This window comes from Pristis pectinata, chromosome 14 (assembly GCF_009764475.1).
Source record: "Pristis pectinata isolate sPriPec2 chromosome 14, sPriPec2.1.pri, whole genome shotgun sequence".
NCBI classification, from domain to species: Eukaryota; Metazoa; Chordata; class Chondrichthyes; order Rhinopristiformes; family Pristidae; genus Pristis; species Pristis pectinata.
In genome coordinates, this window is record NC_067418.1 from 31806565 (window position 1) to 31828190 (window position 21626).

General features: G+C 40.4%; 1 protein-coding gene across 2 annotated transcripts in view; it reads left to right on the forward strand.

Moving 5' to 3' along the window:
- Nucleotides 1-8203: 8203 nt before the first annotated feature.
- LOC127577669 (nucleobindin-2-like) overlaps nt 8204-21626 on the forward strand; it is a 38033-nt gene continuing 24610 nt past the window's right edge. The window contains exons 1-2 of one of the 2 annotated variants that reach the window (XM_052029070.1): nt 8204-8655; nt 17579-17713. In XM_052029070.1, coding sequence (XP_051885030.1) covers nt 17579-17713 — 135 coding nt within the window. In that variant the 5' untranslated portion in view covers nt 8204-8655. The remainder of the gene's footprint in view (nt 8656-17578; nt 17714-21626) is intronic. The other variant, XM_052029069.1, reaches the window with a different exon arrangement.

The window sequence follows — 21626 nt, forward strand, 5'->3', positions numbered from 1 at the left end:
TACAGTACGGAATCACAGATAATAAATGCACATGAACATTTTTTGAAAGCTGTTATCAGATTTCCACCATTATATTTGCTTAGACTTTCATCATTTTTTTTTAACCGCAGATTTGCCACAATGTGGTAGAGGTTGCATTCTCTCACTGCCTTGCTGATTGATTTCACCAGACATTCTAGGTCTGTTGAAAGTCTCTGTTATATCAGAGGAAATTCTGATGGCCCTTGAAGTTTATATTTGCCATATATCAGGAATGGATTTTGAGCTCTGGTTAAGTGACTATTTCTTCCTACAGACAAAAAAACCTGCAAATTTCAGAAAATTCAGTTAGTTTTTTTTTCACAACACCAGACCTTTTAGTGGAGGGTCTCTGCTCCAAGAAAGGTTTCAGAAAATGATGAAAGGAGGAAATCAAGGAAATTAGAAACAAACATGGTGAATCTAGAAAGGGTTCACAAAGCTGACTCAATAAGTAGGAAAACAAAGACTTGACCAATGCTGAGTACTTCCTAAACAGCATTGTTTATGATTATCAAAATATCTTCAGCCAAAACTGGCTATTCTATAAAATGCAAAGAGCAATCCAAATTCACCACAAAGATTTGTCTAACTTTTATCTGACAGTAAAGATACAAATAAAACTAGATGCTTCCCTCCAGGAAGTGAAAAATAAGTGAAAAGTCATTGATCTTTAGGAGTGATAAAAGAGAGCAGAATTAACAGGTAGTGAGCAAATTCCTATCCACTACCTCAATCAGAGATAAGCAAATGCTCTTAGGAGGACCAACAATAAGTATTATTTCTTGTAAAATAAAAACTAAAAACAGGAGGGAGAACCAGAAGTTTTGTTTTGTATGCACTGGTAAAACTAATCATTCCAATCATACTCCTAATAGGCGAGGAGAGGTGCTTTGGGGCAATGGGTAGCAAAACTAAGTCTTTTAATTAAGAGAGGAAGAAGTGAGAAAGTGGGGAACCTGCAGACCAGTTAGCTTTATATCAGTAGTGGAGAAAATACTACAACCTATTCTCTTCTTCTTAAGTAATACCTAGAGAATGACTTGCTTCCACTCCAGTTCTGTAGGTTTTGTGGTGACTGGTTAGGCCAATGTGGGACCCACAGATTATGCCACTGATGGAGCAGAAGGTGCTTGGCAGGATGGGTAGTTTGTGAGGTGGTGCATTCCTTCCACCACTTATGTTGGGCTCATATATGCTTTGACATAAAGACCCAAGTTCTCATTGCTAGTACTTCTTTTCCACCTTGAGCAGTCATGAGCCATGGATTCCCACGAGTCAATACATAGAACAGTACAGGAATGGGCCCTTTGGTTGATGTCTGCATCAACCATTATGCTAATCTAATTAATCCCATCTGTCTGCACATCCTCTCTATCCCTCTATTCCCTGCCTATTTCTGTGATAGAGATGTTGTATTTTCTTCAACAAGGTTTTGAGAACATCTTTTCTTCTGTTAATCTCTGCCCAAGACGGAACTCTAAATGGAACCTGTTTTAGGAGTCTGGTACTGGGCACACAAGTGACAAATGACATGGCCTGCCTAATGGCATGAAATCGGGAAAAAATGCTAATGTGGATCACATTCCCTGCCAGTGGACGTAGAGGATTTTACAAAGATAGCACTGTGATTTCACTCCAGTACTTTGAGGTGCCTGTTGTAGATAGCTCACACTTTAGATGCTATGGAGGATGAGGATCACTGCTACCTAGTAGATTGTGAGCTTTGTGCCAATTTGAGGTTTTCATCTTTAATTACTCTTTTCCTTAGATGGCCAAAGTCTGTGCATGGGAAGCAATGGCGAAATGACATTTGCTTTCACTTATTAAGAAGTTGTATCAGGCTACTTAGCAAATAATAGGATTGGGCAGATGCAACACAGATTGTGTGAAAGGAAATTGACATTTGGCAAATGTGCTTTAAGGTTGTAAGTAACAGAATGGATAAGGAGAAAAATGTAATTGCTGTATTTGGACTTCCAGAAGGACTTCAATAAGAAGCCACATAAGAGGTTATCAAGCAAAATTATAGCACATGGAATTGGGCTAATATACTGAGCATTGGTTAATAGCCACAGAGTAGGAATAAATAAGTCTGCAACTCGTGGATACCACAGGAGTTAGTGTTAGGGACCCCAAATGTTTACAATCTAGATCAACGATTTAGATAATGGGACCAAATGTAATAAATTCAGTTTTGCTAATGATACAAAATTGAGTGGCAGTGTAGCTTGCAAGGTGGATGCAGGGAGTCTTGAACAGATCAAGTGAATCCCATGAGCTGTATGTATGTAGGATTAGAGTTAAGAGGGAAAATAGCAGGGGAAAAAAGACATGAGACAGCTTTGGCAGATAAGATAAAGGAGAATCCCAACAGATTTCATAAGTATATTAAGAGCAAAAGGGTAACTAGAGAGAGAATAAGTCCCCTTCAGGATTAATGTGGTTGTCTATGTGTAGAGCCACAGGACATGGGTGAGGTTTTAAGTTAGTATTTACCGTGGAGTAGATCATGGAAGCTTGGGAACTCATGGAATGGAACAGTGATGTCTTGACACATAACCACATTATAAAAAGAGGAGGTGCTGGCAATCTCAATACATATTAAGGTGGATAAATCACTGGGGCCTGACCAAGTGTTTCCTAGGACATTGTGGGAAGAAATTGCTGGGGTCCTGGCTGAGATATTTGTATCATTGTTAGCCAAGGGTGAGATACTAGAAAACGGGAGGATGGCTAATGTTGTCCCTTTATTTAAGAAGAGCTGCAACAACAAGCCAGTGAACTACAGGCCAGTGAGTCTAACACCAGTGGTGTGACTCCCTTGTTCATTTATCCTCCTCACCCATCCCTCCTCCACCCAGGCCACTTTCCCTTGTCCCTACACCTCCTCCCTCACTTACATCCAGGCATCTAAACAGCCCTTGCAGGTGAAGCAGAGATTCACATGAACTCCTCCAACCCTCGTCTACTGCATTCTGTATTCTCAATGTGGCCTCCTCTACATCAGTGAGACCTGCTGCCGCGTGGTGACTGCTCTGTCTGCCATGGCCATCTGGAGCTCACAGTCGCAAGCCTAACCCTCTCCATTCCCACACCAACCTGTCTGTCCTCTGCCTCCTCCACTGCCAGGGTGAAGCCAAATGCAAATGAGAGGGACAACACCTCATATTCCTCCTGGGTAGTCTACAACCCAACGTCATTAACATTGATTCTCCAATTTCCGGTCCCTTTATCTCTCCTTCTGATCTACCCAGGTCCTCTCACACACCCCCAGCCCCTTTCACCCAGTTTCTTTCCCCTCCCACACCTACTCCATCTGCTCGTCACCGATGCACTCCTCTCACTGGGTCCCTTCCACTCACCGTTCTGCCCACCCTACCTCATTTTGTTCCATGCTCCACCTTCCTTTCCTATCATTTCATCATCTGTAGCCCTTTGTTGCTACCACCTATCACCTCTGAGCCTTTGTCACTATTTCTACCCATTCCTTCCCTACCTGACTCCATCTGCCAATCAATCCCTCCCCACCTGGATTCATCTATCGCTTGCCAGCTCTTGCCCCACCCCTCTCCCTCTTTATACTGGTTATCTCCCCTCTACTCTCAGTCCGGATGAAGGATCTCGACCCAAAACATCAACTGTTCGTTTCCCTCCATAGATGGTGCCTGATCTGCTGAATTAATCCAGCAGATTGCTTTTTGCTCCAGATTCTGGCATCTGCAGTCTCTTGGGTCTCCATCAGTGGTGGGAAAGTTACTGGAGGGTATTCTGTGAGACAGGATCTACCTGCATTTGGAAAGGCAAGGACTGATCAAGGATAGTCAGCATGGCTTTGGGCATGGGAAAACTTGTCTCACAAATTTGACTGAGTTCTTTGAAGAGGTGATCAACAGGACTGATGAGGGCAGGGCAGTACATGTTGTCTACATTGATTTTAGCAAGATCCTGCATGGTCGGCCGGTTTGGAAGGTTAGATCACATGGCGTCCAGGGTGAGCTAGCCTACATGATACAAAATTGGCTTGATGGTAGGAATCAGAAGTTGGTACTGGAGGGTTGTTTTTTTCCCCAGAGTGGGAGCTATGACCAGTCATGTGCCACAAGGATTAGTGCTGCATTAGTGTTTGTCATTTATACTAACGATTTGGATGAGAATGTAGTTGGCACCGTTAGTAAGTTTGCAGACAATGCCAAAATTGGTGGTACAGTAAAGAGGCTCATTTATGATTACAACAGAATCTTGATCAACTGGGAAAGTGAGCCAAGGGATGGCGGATGGAACTTAACTTGGGTTCAAGTACATATTTTCCTGAAAGTGGTGACACAGTTAGACAGGGTGGTGAAGGTGTTTGACATACTTGCCTTCATCATTGAGGGCATTGAGTACAAAAGTTGGAACATCATGTACAAGATGTTGGCAAGATTGCACATGGAGTATTGTGAGCAATTCTGGTTGCCTTGTTATAGGGAGGATTTCATTAAGCTGGAAAACAGATTAACAGGGATGTTACCGGGATGAGGGCTTGAGTTATAAGGAGAGACTTAAGAGTAACCTTATGTAAAATCATGAGGGGCAGAGATAAAGTGAATGGTCAGTCTTTTTCCAGGGGTAAGGGAGTCTAAAATTTATTAAACTATGGGAGGCCATGGTTTAATACTTAAAGGGGACCTGAGAGGCAACTTTTTCCCACACAGAAGGTGGTGGGAAAATGGAACGAGCTGCCAGAGGAAGTGGTAGAGGCAGGTACAATTATAATGTTTAAAAGACACTTGGACAGGTACATGGATAGAAAGGATGTGGAGGAATATGGGCCAAGTGCAGATAAATGGGACTAGCTGAGGTAGGCAACATAGTTGGCATGGATGTGTTGGGCCTGCTTTTGTACTGCATAACTGACTTCATAATGGGATACAGTCAAGCTAATTGAATAAAAAAAATGATCACAGCTGGAATACTGTGTAGGCAAATGTACTTGGATGGAGAAAAAAAAAACAGCAAGTAATTTTTTAAGAAAATGGCGAGATTGAAAGGTGTTGTTCAGAGGGACTTCAGTGTCCTTTTTCATGAATCATAAAAATTAACAAGCAAGTATAGCAAACAATACAAATATCAACATTACATGGATGGGAGATGGAATGTTGATCTTTGAGTGGAGAACTCGAGTACAAAAGTGCAATTATATAGGACCCTTGTGCAATCACACCTGGAATATTATGTATAGGTTTAGTCTCTCTTGCTCAAGGCTATATATATTATCAACAGATGGTAATAAAGGTTCACCAAGTTGACTCATGAGATGGAGGGACTGTCCTTTGAGACATTAAGCAGATTGGGTGATACTCTCTAGAGTTCATAAAGTGATCTCATTGAAATGTACAAAAATTATAATGGGGTAGATGCAGACATTCTGACTGACATTTTTCATTCAGAATTCACAGTCTCAAAATAATGGGTCAGTCATACAAAACCTTTCGAATTCTTTACCAAAGAGGGTTGCAGAGGATCAGTTACTAAGTAAATTAAAGATAGTGACTTAGATTTTTTTGCTATTAAGGGAATCAAGGGATATGGAGATAATACAAGATAGTACCACTGAAGTAAGAGATCAGACATGATCTTATTAAATATTCAAACAGGTATAAGTCCAGATTACATTAAAATGTGGTATGCTTCATTCAATTTATGACAAATTGGTAAATATCTTGTATTGTAATGGAATGATGTCCAAATTTTGGACTTGTTACTATCTGATAAAATAGCAAATACCAGTCCTTTCAAAAGCAATACTGAACTTTGATGAGATTCAGCTGGGCAAGTCAATGGAAAATGTTCACAAGCTTACTGAAGTCTTTATTCTTGGGTGTATGTGGATTCAGCTCTTCAGGCAGCTATTTCTAGACTTTGTTGTAAGCAGTACAACTAGTATTGCAGTTTACTTATTTTTTTAATTTATCAGTACAATTGAATTGTAAATTGGTGTACATGTTTGAAAGCAACTCAACTTAATTATCTTTATATCATCAGGAAATAATAGTTTAATTTGCCCACTGAATTAATGAACACTGATATCTGATTTTCCATTTTCTATACTTTATTTCTAGCTCTACTTCCTTTCTAATCCTCTCAAGTTCCCAAAGGCTTTCCTTCCAAGGCTGATGCAGCCATACATACAGTAATATTATAATTAACTGATGTTAATTATACTATCAAATCAAATTTATCATTAGAGCTTGCACGTGACCTGTCTTCAATTCACTTGTCATTTTCTATGATTCCAGTATTTCCAGCACCCATCCCCCTGCCAAAATGGTTCTTTTTGGCTGAAGTTCAACATATTCCCATTGCTGTGGTACTTTTGGCCTACAATGATAGAATGACATATCAAATAAAGATCAGTATGAAAGGCCATAATCAAACCAATCCAAATTTGGCTTTTGCTGCTATCCACATACACATTTCAAGAGTCAGTGGTGTAGCAGTCAGGAACATTAACCTTAGCTGGACTCACTTTTTATCTGTTTGAACTGCTGAACCTCATATCAATTCACCCAATTCACTTGCAGAATATGGGCAATGCTGACCAGGCCAGCATTTAATGCACAAGCTTAATTGTCCTGAAATACTAGAATCCTTACAGCAAAGGACTGTTTGCTATGAGGCTCCAGGAAGTGATTCAACAACGATGAGGGAACCAACAGGTATTTCCAGGTCTGGATGCAACTTGGAGGAAAATTTGCGAGTGCTTGCATTTTCATCTGCCTGCTGACATTCTTCCAACACTGGAAGCTGTGGATTTAGGATGTGTTGTTGAAGCAGCATACTGCAGCCATGATGCATTGCTAGTAGGGGGAGTGAATGTTTATCATGGTGGATAGATACCCAATTAACCCACATGTTTGTTCTATATGGTGTTGAATTTCTTGAATGTTGTTGCAGTAGGCAGATCAGCAGTATTCCATCATTTTCTTCCTTATGTTGAAGATGGTGGCAAGGCTTTGGAAACTGATGGGATGAGTTACTTACTGAAGGATAAGAAAAATGGAAGCAGGTGTGGATCACACAGTGTACAAAGGCCACACTGCCATCCAGAGGTCGACACTGATCTTCTATTTCATACACTTTACTGCCTGATCCCCACATCTCACAAATTCCATAGGGTCCAAGAATCATCGCTCTCAATAACTGAACATATGCTACCATCCAAGATTGACAACATCAAAGCTTCACAACAATGAATAAAGAAGTTACCTATCTCGGTTTAAGATAGACACTCCATTATCCTAAGCATTGCCCACAGTCATAGACTTTCCAACCAAAGGAAACAAACTTCCAGCATATACATCAGATCAGAATCTTGCATGTTTCAATGAGATCATCTCTCTTACTTCCAAACTTCAATGTCAAAACTACAGTATGCACTCTCTCCTCATGAACAGGCCACACACGACCTCAAGGATTATCCAGACTCTGATTTCCGATTGTAGCCATGGTCTGTGTTGCTCTAGCTTCCAGCAGCTGCAGAATCTCTTGTGTCTGTGACAGAAGTATACGTTAATACAACATAGGAGACCATGGAGTGTATTAAGCTGCTATCATTTCTTTTAAAGAGCAAACCAGTGAGTATTTCTCATCTGCTCTTTTCCCATATCCCCACGATTTTTTTCCCCTCAAGTATTTATTCAATATCCTATTAAGTCTACATTCAATCTCGTTATGCAGTACATGCCAAATCCTAATTACTCATCTTAAAAAGCAGCCTATCCTCAAGTTATAGCTCGTCATGCACCAATTACCTTAAATTTATTGCCTCAAGGTATGGAAACAAATTTGCTCTTACTCTCTCACTAACCCTTCACGCTTTTCAATGCATCAAATATCATCTTAGCTTCTTTCTGCTCTAATATAAACGACGAACAAGCTTAACCCAGAGAGGGGACTGACTTTTTACCAGTCATTATCAATGACTTAATTTCAAACCCTATGTTGTTGTTTACAGGAGTAGTTTACCAATCCACATTGACGAAACTATTTCAAATATAGAATCTACCCACTGCCTATCTTTCTTATATAGAAGCATTTGCAAACTACATGACTCTTTATTAATTAAAATCACTCCGAAGACTGTATTGACATTGTTCACCAAACGAAATCTTCCTTAGTTCATCCTAAAATGCTTTCAGATGGCAACAAATTGCAAAACAACTCCTTACCAAGTTGACGTCACATCCCTTCCAGGTGGAGTCTGATCCTCAGAACGCCACGTACGTGGATTTATTTCGCCTCTCAACCAACCCTGCTGTGAAATCACGCCCATTCCCAGATCGACAATCAGGATTAACCTATGGGGATTTGCTACAAACAGAGATTGCGAGGCAGGGGCAGCAACGAGCCAATGACAACCAGAAGAGGCAGGGCACGTAGGCGCCGCTGCTCGGTTAGGTTGTGATCTTTGACAAATGGGGCTGCACTCTGCTCTCTGGACTTAGTGGGTGCTCGTTCCCGGGGAGGGTCGCAGGGCTGATTAGTGTATAAGTGTTGTGTGTTATTGGAGGACTGATATCTAACTTTACCAATCGAAGAGGGACTTTGTTATCAGAAATCGCGTTTGAAAACGGAAGGTACCCAAATATCAGGGTAAGGAGTAAAGCTATACCGTTACCGTGATTCATTGTATGAAATTTGTTTTGCTACAAACATTCGTGTGATTAGCTGCCATGTTTTTAAACTTGGCTTTCAAACCTGCTGCAGGTATCAGGAGACAGAGATCTTTGCAATTTATCCATGATTCTTGCCAAGCCTCTTGCTCAGATCGTGAAACACAGAAGCATGTTATGCATCTGCTTATTTCTTGCAGGCTATGTTGCAAAATACTGATAATGATATTTCCCAGCACCCTATAAAGATGAATCAAATGACGAATGTTTTGAACATATGTAACTGTATTAAGGGCTTATCAATAATGACAACAAAAAAGTTACACACAAAATGGATAAGACTTTTGTTTTTAACTATTCTGTAATACAATTATTGTGAGTGAGTGCGTTTTGTAATGCTATGCTTCATAGTAGACGTTTGATCTGAAACATCTTATCCATTTTGCAGAACACTTGTGCACTCTGAAGAATGTTCCACGAAGATTTAGCGTTTGTAATCTTTTATTTAAAAAGAAGTCTTCATATAGAGATGGTAGCGATATCTGACTATAGAGAGTGAGAATTTGCGGTACTCAAAAATGTCGTTACTTTGTTGTGTTTGATGTTTTGGGCATTGTTGCCTGCCAGTGATGAAACAACTGAAAAAGAAAGTTGATGTTTCAGGAATGGTGTTCAGAACAATAACCGAAACCTCATATGAAGTGATAATTTACCGTTACATTTTACTTTATAGTGAAACAATAGAAACAAGGTAGCTTGCGCCAGATGAAGCAACTATAAAGGGAAAATAAAACAAGACACAGATTTCACAAGCAAAGGCATATTGAAAAGTTATTGGAATGGCTCATTTCAATTGGTTCCTTTGAATTAGAGTTTTTTCCTATATTCTTTAGATTGTATTACAAGGTGTAATATCACTTCCCTCCATAGATGTTGCCTTGACCTGCTGAGTTCCTCCAGCATTTTGTGTGTGTTGCTCCAGATTTCCAGCATCTGCATTTTCCCTTTTGTCTCCTGTCTGCAACGTATTATTGGAAATGTGAACTGATGGACGTCATTGGTGAATGTTGGATCCAATAGAGCATCTCCCTTAGTTGTTGCATGACATTCATAATATTGCATGCCACAGAATTGCCTTTACTTTACCAGCAATATTTAGTCAAACCAGCTTTTGTATAATTAATCTGTGTTATGAGGATTGCTGGTACACTTCATAAGCGATCAGGCAGTATTTTCTTTCGTCCATGATTTTGTTGCATTCCACGATCTCTGGGGGAGAAAGTCAAGTTTATTGTCATATGCACAAGTACACGTGTGCACAGTGCAATGAAAAACTTAATTGCCGCAGCATCACAGGCACATACCATTAGAGTTGCAACATTCACAGGAAAAACATAAATTAAACATGTACAAAATTACACAAGAACACAATTAGAACAAAAACAAAACTAGTCCATTGTAGTGCAAAGTGGTCAGGTAGAGATTAGGGATTTGCAAATTGGTTCAAGAACTGAATGATTGAAGGGAAGAAGCTGTTCTTGAAACTGGTGGTGTGCGACTTGAGGTATCTATACCTCCTGCCCAATGGTAGCTGCAAGAAGATGGCATGGCGCACACAATGGGGATCTTTGATAGATGTTGCCTTCCTGCGGCAGCCCCTTGTATAGATACTGTCAATGGTGCGGAGGGATGTGCCTATGATGTATTGGGCTGGGTCCACTACTCTCTGCAGCTTCTTGTGTTCCTGCGCATTTGAATTGCCAGATCATGAAACCAATCAGGATACTTTCAACAGTGCATTATTAGAAGTTTGTTAGAGTGTTCAGTGCCATGCTGAACCTCCATAATCTTGTCAGAAAGTAAATATGCTGGCACGTCTTCCTTGATTCAGCATGTTTGTTATGTTAAAATTGAATAAATTGCCTTGCTAATTCTATTCTGTATAAAAAGGATAAAGGGTGGGTGTGTTTGTCAGTTTCTGCCTCGGCATCTCCACCTTCTGGGTTCCCCTGGGTAAGGTGATTGCTGGATGGAGATGCATGGTGTGGTTGGAAGGAACACATCATTCTTTTTTTTTGAAATGTTGACATTCCTTTTGTTGAACAGTTAATGCAGTCTTGTGCTTTATCACTAAATTAGATGCAATATTAATGTACACTGAGCCCATATGTAGTTCTTGCTTTCATCTGTTTATTCTTCTTATTATTGTATGTCTGCATTTAGAACTGGGCAATGATTGCCATTTTATATAGGCATAAAAATTGTATTGCAGATAGCATGAAGATGAGTTATTAATCTGCCCTTTCAGGAATGGTAATTATGTTTGGTGAGTTAAACATTCTTCTTGGGGCCCTTATTATCTAGGGTTATGTACTAATTGATTTGATAACAAGATTGTACATGTGTCTGCTTTTTCTATTTTTGTGTTGATCAGTTACACTGATTTAGTTCTAGCTTATGAAGTTTGTATGAAAGCACCAGAATACTAGACGATGTTAGTTATATCAGCTTAGCCCTGGGTTGTGGACAAAAGTTTTTCACAATGGATCTGTTCAGGAAGCAGGCCTGTGTGTCGACATTCCAGTTCTCCCTATGAATATGTGGGTTTCCTCCCAACTCCCAACATGGTGCTGATAGGTTCATTAGCTAAACTGCCCTGACTGTAGGTGGGTGATGGGAGAATTGAGGGGAGTTATGGGCATGAGAGAGAGGATACACCACAGGTAAATAAGTGGGTAATGAGACTGGTGGGAATATTCTAAGGGCTGATATATGCCGCCTTCTCTGTTAGAAGGTAGGAACTAGGGAAGGAACCATAAAGTCCAGTAATGAGCATTTTGTTTCAAATAAAAGATGCAGTGAAAAGGTTGTTTCACAAGCAGGCACATGGGCGAAGAGCAGTAGGTCAGGATAAGTCATACTTGTCACTTTTTTATTGGATGATTTAGTTACATGGTGTAATTAAACAAATGATTAATGCAATTATCTTAGTCGCTCAGCAAAAACAAGCTGTGAAGCAGGTAGTCTCAAGAAGGATTTGATGAGAGGGAGACAACTGTAGAGAATCAACTCTGCTGACAGTAATGACAGAGTTGCTGCAATTTCTGATGGGAAGGGGAAGATATTGTGGAAGTAGTGTTTTTGTTGTATCTGTTATCTGGTCTAATGTCACTATGATGCTTTGGGCAAATGTCAACAAGGTTAACATGTTGGACCTTTTTATAAACCAATCTAACGTAACCAACATCAAAGTTTTTTTTTGAAGTACAGATGAGTTGTTTCACTGACAATATTGCAACAGATGTACAAAGGGACTTTTAGAACTTATTAAGCGAAGTTCCTCCATGATTTAGACATTTGATAGCAGCAACTTTATCCAGCACCATTTTAAAGTAGAAAGCTATCTTTAGTTGTTTTGGAGACAATGTTTTTTATGTTGACCGAAGTAAAAGCATTGATCAAAAAATGCAAAATGTGAATGCTCAAAGCTTTGGGGAGGGACCTCTTAATCTTAATGGCCATTAATGGTGGCATAAATTTAACTAATAAAATATCCAAATTGGAGGAGTTGAAAACTTATTTTTCTTATATCAACATTAAATGATGCTGTATAAAGTTGGTGCTGTCATTTTTATCAAATGTCTAAACCTGAAGAAACCTTGCCAAATACCTTTTTGAGGGTTGTAAGATTTGAAGTTATAAAGGTAAAGAGAGACAAGGCCATAAAAGAAATTAAGAGCAAACTATGTTAATTTTAAATTTGACACTTTTGGGATCAACCTGAAAAAAAAAATTGAGGCTGATGGGTGAGATGGGTCTTGGTTTGAGACAGAATAGTTTTCTTTAAATTAAAACTGAAAGTAATGATGAAGAATGGGAGGCATGTTATTGCCGCCATTGATCCAAGTTTAAGTCAAAGCCAAATTATTAATGGAGGAGTCCACAAAATTATACATATTCAGGGTTTTCTGAACCTAATGTATTTGAGGCAAATGTGGAAAGAGTTGTGATCTATTTGCTACATTGCCCAGTGTGGTGGCAGTGGTGTACAGAATTTGGAGGCGCTTGATGGTGAGTGAAGATAGAGAAATTTAACTTTCTGTGCACGAGGTATTGATGGTTGATTCAAGGGAGAATGTAAGGAGAAGCATGGGAGCAGGAGGTATATCAAAGTGGGTTAGAGCTTTGAAACATGGCTTATGAATAGAGGTGGAAAAGTACTGATGAGATAAGATCTAGTAGCCATGGGTTGAGAGATGAAGAAACCACACAATGGTTCCATGATGGGATTGCAGTAGTAGTGTAATCTATGATTATAATGATGAGGGTTATTAGGGTTTTCAGTGGAGTTCAAATGATGTTTAAAGCTATGTGGAGTTTTCATACAATGAACGTTCTCTAGTTATTCTTCACCAAAACAGTGATTCCTCATTTTCAACTCTCAAAGTATTTTTTCAGGAAAATTCTTCACACAGATAAGAATAGTTTGCCATGTGATGGGGTTGAGACAGGAATTGTTGCATCTATCTTAAAGTATTTATCCAATTTTCTATTAAAAGTAGGGTGAGGTCCAAGGCTATCGAGGGCAGTATGATGAGTTTTGGGGACAAAAGTGACTGGAGATGCTGGAATCTGGAACAAAAAGCAAAATGCAGGAAGAACTGTGGGTCAAGCAGCGTCAGTGCAGGCAGAAGGTTGATGTTAATGTTTTGGGTTAATTTTGGACTTTTCTGAACGAACGACCATACGACCTATTGAACTCAATGGGCCGTGTAGTAACATTTCTGATTTTGTGGTTCTGACAATACTGTGGGCTGGCACAGCAGGTAGTACTGCTTCCTTGCAGTTCAGCAACCTGGGTTTGATCCTTGCTTCTGGTGCTGTCTGTGTGAAGTTTGCACATTCTCTCTGTGACTATGTGGGTTTTTAGTGTGGGGTGGGGGGAAGGGGGGCAGCTTCAGTTTCTTCCCAAATCTCAAAGACGTGTTGGTTGTAGGTTAATTGGCCATTACTTTATCATTATTATAGGTTGGCGACAAGTGAAACAAGGGAGGTAGTGGGTTTCTGAATGATAATTAATAATCAAGATATTAATTTGGAAATCAGTAAAACAACTTGCTCTTGGCACTGCAGTACAATTTGTATCTGACATGAACAGATTCAAATTTTTTCTCAATTCTGTACTTCATTCCCAAAATACTTTCTCCAGCTGTTTGTGGGCACTTTTTATTTACTGCTACAATGTTTATTGCATTAAAGTTTTACTATTTAAGATAATTCCATTGAATTTGACAGTAGGAATCCAGCCAAAAATGAAATTTAAGTTGCTGAGTATTCTGTTGGAATTAAATAAATTAGTTTTGCATTATAAACAAAATTAGCACTGTTATTGTGTCTTGATAATCTTTTAGAACTGATATTTTGGGTTAAATTCTACAGCATTAGCTTTTAAAATGAGAAGTTTATGTAGGTGCTGCAGAGTAGCAAAGAAAAATCACATGATATAGTAATCCACTGGATAGTCTTAACAAGTTTGATATCACATTGTGCAAAGCAAACAATGCTACAGCAATTTGGCTTTATAGAACATAGAACATTACAGCATAGTACAGGCTCTTCAGCCCACAATGTTGTGCCGAGATTTAATCCTGCTCTAATATCTATCTAATCCTTCCTTCTCACATAGCCCTCCATTTCTCTATCATTCATGTGGCTATCTAAGACACTCTTAAATATCCCTAATGTATCTGTCCCCACAACCTCTGCTGGCAGTGCATTCTACGCACCCACCACTCTGTGTTTATATAAAAAAAATTGCATCTGACATCCCCCTTGTACCTTCCTCCAATCATCTTAAAATTATGCCCCCTCCTGTTAGCCAGTTTCGCCTGGGGAAAAGTCTCTGACCGTCCACTCGATCCATGCCTCTTATCATCTTGGTATTGGTTTATTATTGTCACTTGTACCGAGGTACAGTGACAAGCTTGTCTTACAAACCGATCGTACAGGCCAATTCATTACACAGTGCAGTTACATTGAGTTAGTACAGAGTGCATTGATGTAGTACAGGTAAAAACAATAACAATACAGAGTAAAGTGTCACAGCTACAGAGGAAGTGCAGTGCAATAAGGTGCAAGGTCACTACAAGGTAGATCATGAGGTCATAGTCCATCTCATTGTATAAGGGAACCGTTCATTAGTCTTATCACAGTGGGGTAGAAGCTGTCCTTAAGTCTGGTGGTACGTGCCCTCAGGCTCCTGTATCTTCCACCCTATAGAAAAGAGAATGTCCCGGGTGGGTGGGGTCTTTGATTATGCTGGCTGCTTCATCAAGACAACGAAAGGTATAGACGGAGTCTGAGGAGGGGAGGCTGGTGTCCGTGATGCGCTGTGTCCACAACTCTGTGGTTTCTTGTGGTCCTGGGCAGAGCAGTTTCCGTACCAAGCCATGATACATCCAGATAGGATGCTTTCTATGGTGCATCGGTAAAAGTTGGTGAGGGTCAAAGGGGACAACCCAAATTTCTTTAGTCTCCTGAGGAAGTAGAGGCGCTGGTGAGCTTTCTTGGCCGTGGCATCAACGTGATTTGACCAGGACAGGCTGTTGGTGATGTTCACTCCCAGGAACTTGAAGCTCTCAACCCTCTTGACCTCCGCACCATTGATGTAGACAGGTGCATGTGCACCGCCCCCTTTCCTGAAGTCAATGACCAGCTCTTTTGTTTTGTTGACATTGAGGGAAAGGTTGTTGTTATGACACCATTCCACTAAGCTCTCTCTCTCTCCTTCCTGTACTCCGACTCCATCACTGTTTGAGATATGGTCTACAACAGTGGTATCATCTGCAAACTTGTAGATGGAGTTAGAGCAGAATCTGGCCACACAGTCAGAGTGTACAGGGAGTAGAGTAGAGGGATGAGGATGCAGCCTTGTGGGGCACCAGTGTTGAGAATAATTGTACACCTCTATCAAGTCACCTCTCATCCTCCTCTCCAAAGAGGAAAGCCCTAGCTCACTCAATCTATCCTCATAAGATATGCTCTCCAATCCAGGCAACATCCTGATAAATCTCCTCTGCACCCTCTCTAAAGCTTCCACATTCTTCCTATAATGAGGAGACCAGAACTGAACGCAATACTCCAAGTATGGTCTAACCAGAGTTCTATAGAGCTGCAACATTACCTCAGCTCTTGAACTCAATACCATGACTAATGAAGTCCAATGCACCATATGCTTTCTTAACAACACTATCAACCTGCCCAGCAACCTTGAGGGATCTGTGGATGTGGATCCCAAAATCCCTCTGTTCCTCCACACTGCTAAGAGTCCTGCCATTAACCTTGTATTCTGCCTTCAAATTCGATCTCCGGAAGTGTATCACTTCACACTTTTCCAGGTTGAACTCCATCTGCCACTTCTCAGCCCAGCTCTGCATCCTATTAATGTCCTGTTGTAACCTACAGCAACATTCTACACTATCCACAACACCACCATCTTTGTGTCATCTGCAAACTTACTAACCCACCCTTCCACATCCTCATCCAAGTCTTTTATTAAAAATAACATAGAGTAGGGGTTCCAGAACAGATCCCTGCAGAACACCACTGGTCACCGACCTCCAGGCAGAATAGACTCCATCTACCACCACCCTCCGTCTTCTATGGGTGAGCCAATTCTGAATCCACGCAGCCAAGTTTCCCTGGATCCCATGCCTCCTGACTTTCTGAATGAGCCTTCCATGAGGAACCTTATTAAATGCCTTACTAAAATCCATATACACCACATCCAGTGCTGTACCTTCAACGTGCTTTGTCACATCCTCAAAGAATTCAATTGGGCTCGTGAGGCACGACCTGCCCCTCACAAAGCCATGCTGAATGTCCCTAATCAGCCTATGCTTCTCAAAATGCCTATAAACCCTGTCTCTAAGAATCTTCTCCAGTAATTTGCCCAGCACTGAAGTAAGACTCACTGGCCTGTAATTCCCAGGGTTGTCCCTACTTCCTTTCTTAAACAAAGGAACTATATTTACCACCCTCCAATCATCTGGCACTACTCCTGTGACCAGTGAGGATGCAAAGATCATCGCCAAAGGTGCAGCAATCTCTTGCTTCCTGTAATAATTTTGGATATATCCTCTCCAGCCCCAGTGACTTATCTATCCTAATGTTTTTCAAAAATTCCAGCACATCCTCTTTCCTCATGTCGACATGCCCTAGCGTATCACTCTGTTGTACGCCATCCATTATAATATACATTACATGGAATTTTTCAAAGCATTTTGGAGGCGCATAGTCATTTTCCAAGCTAAAAGATAGTGAATCAAAGATAGCATTATTACAGCAATTGACCAGAAACTACTTTGATTTAAGCCTTAAATGACTATTGAAGGATTAGAGGGAGGTTAACATGCTGAATGTTTTAGTGAGGATTTCAACAAGGTGGGACCTAAATGGGTGAATAGTGACTATAATACAGAAGTATGATGATTTTTTATGGGGCCGCATTGCTAGGCAAGTTGAGGTGAGGTGTGAAGTGACTTTATCAGTAACTTAAATTGCATTTGGTGGGGGTATTGTACAATAGAATAGGAGACACAATGCACAGAAGTTGATGTAGAATATAACTACCTAGTTTTGGAGGAGCTGGAGTTTACAAGTTAGAGGATAGGAAGCCATCAGGAAAATTGTACTGATAAGACAGCCTAGAAATGCTCTTCACCGTGATATTCCTACAAATCAAACAACCTGATTCTAATAGCCATCGTGATTATATTGGGGGGGGAGAAAAGATGATTCTTAATTTTGAGTGTTTGCTAAATTGAAAAGTTATAGTTGAGTGAATAAATTGCAAGGATCCTTCTCAGAAGTATTTGAGATTGTTTTACTTTTGTACTCTGTAGATGTATTGGAAGTATGTATCAACGTCAGACTGTTGGCTGCTGTTCTGTCTCGTTGTTGCTGAAAGCGTACCAATCGATAAAATCAAGGTGACCAAAATTGAAGAGCCAGAAGTGCAGACGACACCTGAACCTCAAGTAAGCATTTGAATCATCCAACATGGTTTATATGAAAAAGTTTATTTGCATTGGAGACATACTCACAGATGTCGAACATGCTTGAGTATTAAATATAGACCCTCAGACCTGTGAGAGATTTCGAATATATCCCATAATCAATCCTTAACTATTTATTGAAAGGTTTTATTCCATTTTCTAAATAGCTGTGTTAATTTTATGTGAATTATGTGATGTTTCATAAGGGTTGCCAGGAGCACTGAAGAGCTAATAGAGTAAATATACTCGCAAAACAAATAATGTTCCTGGAGAACAAAATCAAATTTGTTTGATGGTTGCTTGTGCGCCTCAGTTTCATCAAGTAATTTCATGAAGCAATTGGATTTATCCTGAAGCACCCAATGCCAAGACTTTGTCCGTGGACACATGCCAAGGAAGAACTTTTTTAAAAAAAAGATCAACTGACACTGCGGGATATCATGTGGTGTGAAATAACTGGACATCTACCACTGAAGGCTCCTGTAGCTTGTTAATAGCCTTCAAAACTTAAGATGTATTTTATCTGTAGGAGAACAAATGGTTTGGAGTGTGGAATCTGGAAAGAGAGATGAAGTTTTATTTTAAGCTTGGGTTATACCACCCTAGTCAATCTAAATTGTAGAATTCCACTTGATGTATCTTTCTTAAATATTTTGTTGCATTAAGGTTGCACCACCAACAAGGTCGAAATAAAGTTCAAGTGACTCAATATCATTTTGAACTCTGCGCCTACCATAATAAAAATTACTCAAATGTGAGCAGCATTACCAAGAAGTTACTGGATAGTAGCACTGAACGCACTATAAAGTAGTGACCATATATTGTATTTTGCCTTCTGACCTCTGTTCTGTTGACTTGATAGGCATGTGTATATCATGCTTTTGCTGCAGTATAGCTTGGAGCTACAGGTGGGATGAATTTGTTATCTTTGGCAGGTCGTTAAAATCACACAGTTGTGGTCATGTTGTTCTTTTCTGTTATGTGGCTTGTAATATTTTTGCACGTCATCTGAGTGAATGGTACAGGTAATAAATATTACAATACCTACATTCTTTCTCTTTCAACATATAGTGAAGCCGATTCAGCTTAAATTAAAGTCATATCTGCATTTTTATCTGGCGGTTGCCTCTACTCAAATGGATTGGGGCTGAGAGGGATATTGGTGAGCATGATGTTAAGTGGGGTGGGAGAGAAATATCTCTGAGCAAAATACATCCTTTTTCTTGGATGCAGGTCATATATGATCCATTTATTATTTTTGTGTTCCATTATTCAACCTTGAACTAGGTCTGAGCACACAACATTAGTCTCTACTTGATGTTGTTGGGGATTTGAGGGCTGCTGTCTGTGACTTGTGCACCCCCAGCTTCTGCCAGGGAATCTTGCCAAAGTGAGGATAAAAAATCTTCACTACTAGACTGTAGAGACTGGCACGATATGTGAATGCTGGCAGTCACTGAGCTGCCAGTGAATAAGTTTATTGAATAAGAAAAAAACTCATTACATGCCCTCTTTTGGTAGTGTGAATAAAATAGCTCGTAGAACAATTGCAGAGGCCTTCACTGGCAACAATTTTCTAATTTTGCTGTTATTTGAAACGTGTCCTGTCAGCTGTGTCTAGAGGTACCAGGTTGAAATTGAAGTATTTACCAGGAATTACAATTTGCATGTACCTTCCAAATGCTGGTAAGGAATGAATACAAAAACATTCATAAGTTCACAGCCTGCCAGGACATGGCAATCTGTTTGATTCATGTCTTTGCACTAGATTTTATTTTATTCATTCCTTACCAGCATTTGAGCTGAAACAATACAAGGAAGAGGCTTATCATTGCCTTCAAAGGAAAACCAGCAATGGGCTCTAAAAGTGACCTCATTTGTATTGTCTCCTTTCTAAGAATAAATGAGCACAGTGACACTACCACCTAACCTGATGCTGAAATTTAAATGCTTTTTTTTCCTACAAGGATCCTACAAAGTGATCAAGTTGGAGGGTATTGCTGATTCCTTCGGTTAACTATATGTTCGGTTAACTACTGTTCCTTTGACTAGCAAAAAGTACATCATGGAGACCTCTGAATCTGAAACTTTCTGACTTCTGTGCTTTGCTATATGTCAGTTCATTTGCTTTTATCTGTATTAACGTTGCTGATCTGAAATAACTGAATTGGATAATCAATTTGAAAGCTTAAATTCCTCTAAGTTTTTTGGTTTGGTTTATTATTGTCACTTTTACCGAGGTAAGTGAAAAACTTGTCTTGCATACTGTTCATTCAGATCAATTCATTACACAGTGCATTGATGTAGTACACAGTGCATTGAGGTAGTACAGGGTAAAAACAATAACAGAATACAGAGTAAAGTGCCACAGCTGCAGAGGAAGTGCAGTGCAGGTAGACAATAAGGTGCAAGGTCAAACAAGGTAGATTGTGAGGTCAAGAATCCACCTCATCGTATAAGGGAATCGTTCAATAGTCTTATCACCATGGGATATAAACTGTCCTTGAGCTTGGTGGTATGTGCCCTCAGGCTCCTGTATCTTCTGCCTTATGGGAGAGGAGAGAAGAGAGAATGATCTGGTGGGTGGGGTCTTTGTCTGTACCCCTCGCTGCCTTGGTGAAGCAACCAGCATAATCAGAGTCCATGGAGGGGAGGCTGGTTTCGGTGATGTGCTGGGCTGTGTCCACAACTCTCTGCAGTTTCTTGAGGTCCTGGGCAGAGCAGCTGCCATACCAAGCAGTGATGCATCCAGATAGGATGCTTTCCATGGTACAGCGATAAAAATTGAGTGTCAAAGGGGACGTGCCAAATTTCTTCAGCCTCCTGAGGAATTTGGGGCACTGGTGAGCTTTCTTGGCCATGGCGTCTATGTGGTTGGACCAGGACAGGCTATTGGTGATGTTCACTCCAAGGAACTTGGAAGCTCTCAACCCTCTTGACCTCAGCACCATTGATATAGACAGGTGCATGTACACCACCCCCTCTCCTGAGGTCAATGACCAGCTCTTCTGTTTTGCTGACATTGAGGGAAAGGTTGTTGTCATGACACCATGTCACTAAGCTCTCTATCTCCTTCCTGTACTCCAACTCATCATTATCTGAAATATGGCCTACTATGGTGGTATCATCTGCAAACTTGCAGGTGAAGTTAGAGCAGAATCTGGTCACACAGTCATGAGTATATAGGGATTAGAGTAGAGGGCTGAGGATGCAGCCTTGTGGGGCACCAGTGTTGAGAATAATCGTGCTGGAGGTGTTGCTGCCTATCCTCACTGATTGCTGTCTGTTGGTCAGAAAGTCAAGGATCCAGTTACAGAGGGAGGTGTTGAGTCCCAGGTCTCGGAGTTCGGTGATGAGTTTGCTTGGAATTGTATTATTGAAGGTGGAGCTGTTGTCAATAAACCATTGTCTAATGTAGGTGTCTTTACTGTCCAGATGCTCCAGAGATGAGTGTAGGGCCAGGGAGATGGTGACCACTGTATACTTGTTTAGGCGGTAGGTGAATTGCAGTGGGTTGAGGTTGTCTGGGAGGCTGGAGTTGATGCGTGCCAGGACCAGTCTCTCAAAGCACTTCATGATGGTGGATGTCAGAGCCACTGGTTGGTAGTCATTAAGGCATGTTACCTTGTTTTTCTTTGGTACTGGGATGATAGTGGCTGCCTTAAAACAGGTGGGAACCTCTGATTGAAGGTGGGAACTTCAGATTGAATCTGACTGCCTGCCAGAATACTGTTCCTATTGCTGTTAGCACAGTGATTAACAAGAGCACTGATAGTGGGTGTAACATGAATTCTCCACAATAAATCATTTACTGCAATTTGTAATGACAATAAATCAGATTTATTGTTTCTGTAAAGGGATAATTTTGTATCCAGTTATTTACCCAGGTGTGGTT